This window comes from Brassica rapa, chromosome A06 (genome assembly GCF_000309985.2).
Source record: "Brassica rapa cultivar Chiifu-401-42 chromosome A06, CAAS_Brap_v3.01, whole genome shotgun sequence".
Taxonomy (NCBI): domain Eukaryota; kingdom Viridiplantae; phylum Streptophyta; class Magnoliopsida; order Brassicales; family Brassicaceae; genus Brassica; species Brassica rapa.
The window spans coordinates 6493612-6503094 of record NC_024800.2 but is presented as its reverse complement, the minus strand read 5'-3'; the positions used below and the strand labels follow the sequence as shown (position 1 = coordinate 6503094).

Below are 9483 nucleotides of genomic sequence, written 5' to 3'. Positions count from 1 at the left end.
AAGTTAGTAATCCAAATACGTTCAGCACCAAGCCCGTCTAGCTCAGTTGGTAGAGCGCAAGGCTCTTAACCTTGTGGTCGTGGGTTCGAGCCCCACGGTGGGCGCATTGTTTTTAATTTTTTTTTTCTTTATAGTGGCTGGAATCAGGGGCTTGCTACAATTGCAATGGATGATGACTTCATGTTTTAAATGACAAAAAGTTTTGGTTCAAATTTGACCCAAAAAAAAAAAAGATTTGGTTCAATTTGGGCAATTCGGATGCAAAAAAAACGCAAGGCTCTATATCAATTTAAACTGATGGGACAAGAACCAGACATTTGATCGTTGAATACGCAGACTTTTCACTAATAAAAGTCTGGACCTTTTTTTTAACAAAGTGTCAAACGTTTTACCGTTATTTGGCTTCTCATACGTGTACAAAGCTCAAACTAGTTTCAGACCAATCATCTATCTACTAATATATCGCAAACTCTCTCAAGGCTCTATATCACTTTTAGCTCTCTCAACCATTGGGTGTGGAGTTGACATGGATCAGGTTTCCCTTCTGCTATTGCCTTCTCTGATAGCGAATAAAACCAACCATTCCTCCATTTAAACTGCATAATAAAAAGACAAACTAGTTGAGACACAAGAGTCTGGTCCACTAGCACTTTAGAAAAAGAGATACATACTTCTTTAACAGCGGTTGGGAAATGAGCAACAGCGCGAGAATAAGCACATAGTCTCTCCACCATGTTGTCTTCAAACGTTAGTCCCTTTTCTGCAGCAGCAGCTGCTGCGAGTTCTTGGATGAGTCTGGACACCTGAACTTATAAATTAATTAGAAATTAGAAGTAAACAACGATTCTCTTAAATGCTAAAACAAGAACAGAGGAATGGAAGTTTTAGTACTTCGTCTCTGTATTCTTTCTCCACCATGCCAACACTTGCACCTGGATGACGAGCTCCAACAAGCATAAACGCACAAATCCATATGAGTTTCTCTAGCATTTGCTTCTGAAAAGCTTCTTTCTCAAGTACCTAACCAATGAAACACCGAGAAAAGAAGACGCACATTAGTTTTCTTGTTGTTGTAGAATAGGAAAAGGTTTGTTTCTTGTAAAACCTTGCAAGAGAGGCCACCAGATTGAAGTCTTGCAGCTACATCCGAAGCCCATTTGCCATAAGCAGCGGTTAAACCTTCTGGGTTAGTGTCAGTTATTCCATCCACAGGAGGCTCACCTAACTTCGACACAGCAAAATAAGCCAACACTTGGTCTATATCACCCAAACCTTTGCTCTCAAACCACGGCTCCATCATTCCATTTTGGAAAAACACCAAATCTGATTATTTACACATAACCGTTTACTATAAAGAACCACATAATCATAACATCTGAAAATTTGATTCACTTAGGAATCTTAAGAGTAGAGAGAAAGTTTCAACCTTTCCATCTAGACTGAGGGGTAGCTTGAAGAACAGCATCGAGATCATCGTTTCTAGTACAAACCAAAATGGGTCCTTCGAAATCAACCGGGACTGCTTCTCCTCTCTTCACCAACAAATCCTCGCCGTTACCCATTTCCTGCAACGCCCTTCCGACTCTTCCCCCACCCACGATCACAGCAGGAGCCACCTTTTTAGCAGAGGTGGCCATAGCCATTGGCACCGCGAGTCTTGCGCTTGGAGCTGATGGTTTAAGAGATTTAGAACGACGGAGAAGCAAGAAACGAGTCGAAACAGAGGAGATAGCAAACAGAGTGGTGGTGGCTTTAGCCATTGAAAGGATGATAATGGGCTTCGACGAAGTTGTGGCCTCTCATGGTTTTGGACTATTTCGGAAACAGTGATGGGTTATTAGCCACTCGATGATTTGAGGCTCAGACCACTATAGCTTATCGGCTTTGGTTGATTCGCGAAGCTGAAAACAACATGACATGCGGTTTGAGAAAACCAAAACGGCAAGTAGTTCGATGGTTTGAGTATTTTTAAAAAAACTCGGAGATGCTCAAAATCCGGTTTAACCAGTTCAGATACGACTACGTTCAATCCGGATATCGGTTCGGTTTCGGTTCGGTTTTTTTCGGTTTTCGGTATTTCGGTTAGTAAAATATAACTACCATTCTAAATCCATATTTATTTCGGTTCGGTTTATATGCTGTCGGTTTTCGGTTTATTCGGTTTTATACCAAAAACATAATTATTTTTTTTGAGATCATATTATATAAATTTTAGAGTCATATTGTCAACACCGTCATTTATTAAAAATATATTACATGTTCAAATAAATGAACAAAAAAGTAAAAATACTTCTATCATCAAATAAAATAATCAAATCTATAACTAAAATCAAAGCTTGAAATTTTGAAAATAAAAACATGAAACAAAACAGAAACATGAAAGAAAAGTTTTTCCACTCTTCCATATTTAGTGTTCATTAAAGTCATGCTTTTTCAATTGAAAATTTTTCATTAATTATTGTACATCAAATTTATAATCTTCATATTAATTTAGTGAAGACTAAAATAAAGCAAAAAAATCAAAAAAGACTTAGAAAATAAGATGTCTGAATTGTGATGTATTGTTATTTAGTTATAGTTCAATTGTTTTACAAATTAAGGTTTTTTATTACTATAAAATTATGGTAACAATTATTAACATAAATTTAACTTATGTAACAAATAGATTTTCATGTATTGTTATAAAATAGATACATATTTACATGTTTCTACTTTTAATCGGTTTTGTTCGGTTTATTCGGTTTAATCGGTTATATACCAAACTATATCCAAATCCTACGGTTTTTATAAAATTATATCCATTCGGTTTATATAGTATATACCAAAACCAAACCATATTGTCTATTTCGGTTCGGTTCGGTTCGGTACGGTTCGGTTTTACCATATTGAACAGCCCTAGTTCTAGTCAAAGATATGAATAATTTTGGTTTACTAACTTTTAATCCAACAAAACCAAAGTTGTACCAAACCAAACTTTTTTATTTTTTTGATCAGTGTACCAAACCAAACCAAATGGTAATTAATCTGTTTATATTACTCGGTTTTTCAAACACGGTTCCCGCTAATAATCAAATCTCCCTCAACCCAATCATAAAATCTCAGTTTCCCGACAAAGGAAAACGACAAGGAAGAATCCCACTACTAGTAGTATTATTTAGTGACAGTTTGGGTCCATAGAAAATCGAGAAAAAGGCAAAATAAAACACATAACCTCTTCTTCTTGTTGTTGAGACAGAGAGTGTCTTTGGTTTCGTGCTCTCGCACAATCCCCGATGGTTTATTCAAATTCAAATGGAAAACATTGTGGAACTTTTTAAAACGTTACTCATTATCGCCAAATTCTCTTTCAGGTCAAACCTAACTCACCACCTTTTGTCAACACCTATCAACATCTTCAAAATTCGAAAAAAGATATAAATAAACTCTCTGCCCCCTCAGAAAGTTTTAAACTTGAAAGCAACCCAGAAGCCTAAACCATGGCTGGTTCGAGAAAAGAGAACGACGAAAATAAAGAAAACGTGGAGACAGTCTCACGCTCTGTTTCCGTTAAGAAAGGAGAGGACAAGGAGAATGTCTCCCCGGAAAACAGCTCTGCCTCTGTGGAAACTAAGAAGCAAGATCGAGCTTTGAAGTCTAAATCGATGAAGGGAGATTCTAAGTTTCCCAATGAGGTAACAAACTTCAAATCTTTCTCGACGGGTGGTCGAACAGCTCTGAAGCAGACATCGCTGCAAGTGTGTATGCAGCTGAACAGTGATGAGGTCGATAAGGGTATGAAAACTTGGACTAGTGTTGATTCTGAGCATTTGAAAGTCTGGGAATTTTCGGATTCCGAAGCTGCCCCTGCTTCCTCTTGGTCTACTTTGCCTAATAGGTAACAAAAAAAAAAAGAAAAGAACTCAGTTACTAAAATTCTTGTGCTTTTTTTTTTCTTGTCTTGAGCATGTGTATATATATACAACTTGTTGAACAGGGCTTTGCTGTGTAAGACGCTACCTTTGGATGTTGGTAGATGCACTTGTCTGATTGTCAAAGAACAATCACCAGAAGGGTTACGCGATGGTTCTGTATATTCACTTTATACACATGTAAGTGTTACATATATATCTGATCTAGTATGATACTGTTTGAGAATTGAGATGCAGTGATGTTAATGTTTCTGATAGCTTACAAGTGTTGTGTTGGATGATGTGTTTCAGGAAGGTCGTGGAAGGAAAGACCGGAAGCTAGCAGTGGCTTACCACAGGCGGCGTAAGGGGAAGTCTGTGTTTAGGATTGCACAGAATGTTAAGGGGTTATTGTGCAGTTCGGATGAAAGTTATGTTGGTTCTATGACGGCTAATCTCATGGGTTCTAAGTACTACATTTGGGATAAGGTCAGAAACTTGAGCTGAATGTATTTGTGTTGGTTCTGCTGAGTGGTCTGAAACTCTAGCTGAATCTTTCTGCTCTTTTGATTTCACTTTAGGGAGTTCGAGTTGGATCTGTTGGTAAAATTGTGAAGCCGCTTCTTTCAGTTGTAATGTAAGCTTTTGAGGATTTGTGAATGCTGTGTGTCTTTTGGTGAAGTTGACTCTCCCTTAGTTTTGGGTTTCTTTGCTTATTATGTCTGTGTTGGCTTCTGCAGCTTCACACCTACTATAGCAACTTGGACAGGGAGCTACCGAAGAATGAGAGCTTTACTACCAAAGCAGCAGCCAGTGCAGAAGAACAACAGTAAGCAGGTAAAGGCTTAATCTTGAAGCTTCTCTCTATAAATCTTGCATTCCTAAAACATAAAAAATATTAATCGGTATCTCTTCATAGGTCCAACAAGCTAGTAAACTACCGCTTGATTGGCTTGAGAATAAGGATCAAGTTCAGGAACTATGCTCAAGGATACCACATTACAACAAAGTAAGTCTCAGGGGGATTCGTTGGTGTAACTTCTGAAGCTTATATTGATTCAGTCTCTTTCCTTTTCATTAGATCTCCAAGCAGCATGAGTTGGACTTCAGAGACAGAGGAAGAACAAGTCTAAAAATACAAAGCTCGGTGAAAAACTTTCAGCTCACACTCACGGTACATTTCCACAACTCTTCTGAGCTTTAATCAAAAACACACACAATCTCCAAAATTTTAAACATTCTGTGTTATTTAAAAACAGGAGAATTCAAGGCAGACGATTCTTCAGATGGGAAGAGTAGACAAAGCAAAGTATGTAATTGACTTCAGGTACTTGCTCCAACACCAAATGAGATTAACTATAAACATACTTTAACCTTAGGTTCATCTGTCTAAATAACATGTTGCTTTATCTGTTTGCAGGTATCCATTCTCAGGCTACCAAGCATTCTGCATCTGCTTAGCTTCCATTGATTCCAAACTTTGTTGTACTGTTTGATCATTAGAACTTGGAGAAGAGTTCAATCTCTGAACATCTCCTCCAAGGATCATATCATAATGTATCCCTTACTATTCTGCATTATAAATTCCTCTATCTCACTGCCTCTCAAATCCCAAAACGAAAACGAATCTTTGAAAGTGTTAAAAAAGATTCAAACTTTATTATATAAGATTGTCACAAAAGAAAGAATAATACTAAAAACAAAACTTATCAAATCCATTTTTTTTGTTTAGCAATCATTCAACTCGCTGTAGAAATCAGGCGTGAGGAAAGAATCTAAACCACCGAAGATGACGTCATCATCTTCCACCTTCCCTGAGTCTTGACACCCGAAATACGTCTGTATATCGTCCGGGAAGCTCCGGCGAGACGGAGCGATCTCCGGCGGCGTCGATGGTCCGACCACCTCCTCTGCGTTCGAGCAAGGCGAAGACTTTAGGAACTTCGTTTTCCGGTCATCGTTTTCGTCGGAGGAGGATTGGCTCTGCGACGGTGCCGACTCGTGGTCGGGGTTTATAAACGGGCTGGGATCGGAATGCGGGATGTTCGCGGCGTCGATAGGGCTCTCCGGCGCCGGCAGTTTGAGATAACGGTTTATGTCGAAGTTGGTAACGGCGTTAAGTCCACGGTACTCGATTGCTGCCACGTCATAGGCAATGGCCGCTTCTTCTTGTGTAGCTACAAGAGGGTGTAAAATGTCATAATCAAAATATTAAGGACTTATGCATAATTTAAGGAACTTTAGTTGTCCCAAAAAAAAAGATTTACTTCTGGTTATTAGTTGTTACATTTTACCAATACGTAAGGTAAAAATCTCTAAAAACTATGCTACAAGCCTACAACTACAAGTCAATAGAAATGTACTTTTCCGTTGATTTTTTTTTCTTAAAACTCTCTATGTACTTTTTCCCTTTGATATGGGACAAAATGGGAAACATAATCATAAATAGTGGAATTAATTTGGCCAGTTAAATTGGATGAGCGACTTAGAGTATAAATCATACAATAAATATATATAATGTCAACATAAGAAAAAAAACTATATAATAAATTAAAGGCTTGACTAAGTGGTTGGGTTTGGTGATCTATTTCCCAACCAACTCAAGATCTGATTACGTGCATGCATATCGATATAGCAACTCCCTCTTAAAAGATTTATAAGTAGAAAAGTTAAGCTACTATGAAAATAAAAACACACATAGTATGTGTGTAGTTCTTTTCTTTAGCATATATATATATCACCGTCAAATTTTATAACTTACTACGATCAAGATGCATATATCATAACTAGTCTAGTCTTATTAAGGTTACCATATGTTCCGAGGTATAGATACTTATTGCCAAACACTCTTCCTATTCGAGCTTCCCATCTCCCATTATGGTGATGCCTGCAAGTCCATAACAGTTACCTTATCAACATTTTTAGTTATACTATATATTGAGGTTGTTATTTGTTCTTATTATCCTAAGCAAAAATATAGTAGGATATTGAAGAGTCTCGGTTTACTTTGCAACGCCTCTGTATTTTGACACACCACGCGAAAACCCACTACTTTTCCTGTTAAAAATGTAATGACAAAATATTATTAATCAACTCTTAGTTTGTTAACAGACAAAGATGATTAGCTAATCACCAGTCACGAAATATAATAAGTTATTTAATTATCACCTTCTTAAAGATCCAATATACTCTTCCTTCGACTGGCTATCCATTTCTTTGAGGTCTTCTTCATAGTTACACTGCTATAAATCACACACACAAATCAAGAATTATAAAACACTCAAAATGAAATTAATAATTTGTAAACATGCTTCCTCGTTTGTATTCTATTTGTAAAAGAAAACAAGTAGGCGAAAAAGATTGTGAAGTACACAAAGATCATGTGAACAATTAACTTAGGTTCCGAGAAAAATTACAGGGAAGTTCAAGACTGTGTCTCGTCCCCAATATTTCAATGCTGCTAAGTCGTAGGCACGTGCTGCTGCATCTTCCTCGTCATATGCACCTGTGCAACACCATATATTAATAAATGTTTTATCTAACTTGCTTTAATTTTTCATTAGTAAATATTTAAACTTGTGAACTGTAAATGTGAATAGAATAAAAGATGGATGCCATCAAATTAGAATCATTATTCGTTCGTTGTGTCACTCTCAGTAGATGTAATGTGAACTTTTTCTTTTTGATTTGCCAACATATCCACTTTCTAAAGAACTGAGAAAATACATATTTTCATTTTTAATATGCTATTATATCCTTTTTTTTGTCACTGATATGCTATTATATCCTTTATAAAGTGTTGGCTACCAATCCGGGAGTGCAAAAAGAAAACGCCATATGAAAAATGACCAAAACAAACTCACCTAAATATACTGCACGTGATGAGTCGGCCAATATTCCGGTCAGTATCGTCAGAGAAAAAAAACACATTAACAACTAAAATAAAAACAAATTAATTTCATAAAGATAGTAATTACTTTCATTCAAATCAAAAACAGTAACGACGAGCTAATTCCTCCGGATTAATCGGAGTAAACATACTACTGACCTTGTCTTCCTTTCTTGCTTTGAGTCTCGTTCCAACTATTCTTATCCCACAAATGCGCTTCGTACCTTCCAGTCCATCTATGCCTAATGCAAAATGTACATGTAAACAATTAAGGAAAAAAAAACGTTTTAAAACGGTGACTTTTTGAGTGTGTTGCCTTCTCCCACAAACCTGGTGACTCCTCTATACATAGAGCTGCGTTGTGGAGGAGCGTCTCGCGGTTGCGATTGGCGTTTTCGTTTAGTTTTAACGACTACCGATGATGCTGATGACTCATCTGTGGTTTTGTCCTCAACGGAAGTCTTCTTGCTCCGCCGTGAGATCTCTTTCATTACCGGAGAGTCTTGGACGGAGATATGCATAAACAAGAAGTAGAAATAGAGGGAAACAATAAAGAGAAGAAAATGATGAAATGGTTTTCTTTCTAAGGAGACTATAAAGAGAAATGGTTGAGTATTTAAATTAATAATTTCTGTTTATTTTTTAAAAAACATTTTTATTGTTTATTTCTTTAAAATGTCTTCTTTTCTACGGCTCTCTTTGTACTTATGCAATTAGATTTCTCTCATTAAATAAAAATCAAAAACCATTTGTATCTGATTTGATTAGCATCAGTTTTCAATACAAAAACAAATCTTCGGTTGATTAAATCTTTAATTCAGGAGAAATAAGGAACGGACACGTGGATGTTTAGATAGGCTTGGCCAAGAATCGTGGAGAAAGTAGGCAATCAAAACCGGAGCTTCGTAATTTCTCAGCTTCTTGGTTGATCTACTTCTTTGTTTGGTCGGGCCGCCATGAAAGATACACACATCTATAATGTTAATGATCAGACCTCCTAGTATAATTATGTCATGTATATTGGATTATATTTGATAGCAATATGTGTCATTGGGTCTCTTATTCATCTAAACACACACATTTTACGAAATAACAATAATAATCAAATCATAATTGTTGTTCAAAGTAAAAACAATAATAATCATACAACCACGGAAAGCCTCCAAGGCTCCAACACCAAATTTCCAATGACAAAACATACTTTATATGAACAAAATTACAAACCATGCAAAATTCTACATGCTATATGTACTCGTCTCTTGTCTTATAGTTCCTCTTTTGCATAATCATCATCGTTTTTAACATCGGACATGTATGTAATAGAAAATAGATCGTAGGTTAAAAGATTACCATACAGTAATTTATATTGTTAGTAAAGCTACAATTTAATGTGTGTACCTGCCCCCGGCTGCTCCTTGATGGGACGGGAAGGAAATGTCAACAATTATAGTAAAAATTGTCTTCAAGAGGACTATCTGAAATGAGCCATGTGATACATTGCGTGATAACTAATGCAATTAGTTAGCGACTTAAAAGATACACCACACTTAACAAATATAATTACTAGTACTAAAAAAGTTTGACGAGATACACCATGCTAGTTGAATCATGTATACATGTTTTAAATAAGATAAGAGTGGTCTCGTATCATAATTAATTACGTTCAAGTATAAAAAGTGAAACCTCCATATTACATTGTTCTTATTT

General features: G+C 36.4%; 3 protein-coding genes and 1 non-coding gene across 5 annotated transcripts; 2 read left to right on the top strand and 2 right to left on the bottom strand.

The window, feature by feature from the left end:
- The first annotated feature begins 31 nt into the window (after positions 1-31).
- TRNAK-CUU lies at positions 32-104 on the top strand. Its single transcript has one exon. It is a non-coding gene; the product is annotated as a tRNA-Lys (tRNA).
- Positions 105-259: 155 nt separating this feature from the next.
- LOC103872408 lies at positions 260-1856 on the bottom strand. Its single transcript, XM_009150803.3, has 5 exons — positions 1427-1856; positions 1106-1323; positions 892-1020; positions 672-803; positions 260-596 (listed from the first exon to the last, which is right to left on the bottom strand). Exons 1-5 carry the CDS (start codon positions 1758-1760, stop codon positions 483-485), a joined length of 927 nt encoding a protein of 308 aa, XP_009149051.1. The 5' UTR covers positions 1761-1856; the 3' UTR covers positions 260-482.
- Positions 1857-2824: 968 nt separating this feature from the next.
- On the top strand, positions 2825-5489 carry LOC103872407 (tubby-like protein 8). The gene is made up of 9 exons (XM_009150802.3): positions 2825-3874; positions 3974-4088; positions 4200-4376; positions 4469-4524; positions 4628-4724; positions 4807-4896; positions 4969-5061; positions 5147-5214; positions 5308-5489. The coding sequence occupies exons 1-9, from the start codon at positions 3477-3479 to the stop codon at positions 5381-5383; spliced, it is 1170 nt and encodes a 389-aa protein (XP_009149050.1). The 5' UTR covers positions 2825-3476; the 3' UTR covers positions 5384-5489.
- A 13-nt stretch (positions 5490-5502) lies between these two features.
- On the bottom strand, positions 5503-9391 carry LOC103872406 (AP2-like ethylene-responsive transcription factor At1g16060). 2 transcript variants are annotated; one of them, XM_009150800.3, is made up of 8 exons: positions 8107-9391; positions 7936-8018; positions 7751-7759; positions 7304-7392; positions 7056-7129; positions 6894-6944; positions 6698-6774; positions 5503-6064 (listed from the first exon to the last, which is right to left on the bottom strand). In XM_009150800.3, exons 1-8 carry the CDS (start codon positions 8295-8297, stop codon positions 5616-5618), a joined length of 1023 nt encoding a protein of 340 aa, XP_009149048.1. In that variant the 5' UTR covers positions 8298-9391; the 3' UTR covers positions 5503-5615. The 2 variants fall into 2 exon arrangements, with proteins under 2 accessions (XP_009149048.1, XP_033129248.1); XM_033273357.1 differs by having other exon boundaries at positions 7056-7126.
- Positions 9392-9483: the final 92 nt, after the last annotated feature.

Excerpts from the sequence above, each read along its gene's own strand:
- LOC103872408 (XM_009150803.3), bottom strand. The coding sequence starts at position 1,760 with ATGGCTAAAGCCACCACCACTCTGTTTGCTATCTCCTCTGTTTCGACT. Across the intron at positions 804-891 it reads AGAAAGAATACAGAGACGAA|GTGTCCAGACTCATCCAAGA; the intron begins GTACTAAAACTT and ends TTATAAGTTCAG. Across the intron at positions 597-671 it reads TCCCAACCGCTGTTAAAGAA|TTTAAATGGAGGAATGGTTG; the intron begins GTATGTATCTCT and ends TTTATTATGCAG.
- LOC103872407 (XM_009150802.3), top strand. The coding sequence starts at position 3,477 with ATGGCTGGTTCGAGAAAAGAGAACGACGAAAATAAAGAAAACGTGGAG. Across the intron at positions 4,089-4,199 it reads TATATTCACTTTATACACAT|GAAGGTCGTGGAAGGAAAGA; the intron begins GTAAGTGTTACA and ends GATGTGTTTCAG. Across the intron at positions 4,377-4,468 it reads AGTACTACATTTGGGATAAG|GGAGTTCGAGTTGGATCTGT; the intron begins GTCAGAAACTTG and ends ATTTCACTTTAG.
- LOC103872406 (XM_009150800.3), bottom strand. The coding sequence starts at position 8,297 with ATGCATATCTCCGTCCAAGACTCTCCGGTAATGAAAGAGATCTCACGG. Across the intron at positions 8,019-8,106 it reads ATGTATAGAGGAGTCACCAG|GCATAGATGGACTGGAAGGT; the intron begins GTTTGTGGGAGA and ends ATTTTGCATTAG. Across the intron at positions 6,065-6,697 it reads TCTATACCTCGGAACATATG|CTACACAAGAAGAAGCGGCC; the intron begins GTAACCTTAATA and ends ACCCTCTTGTAG.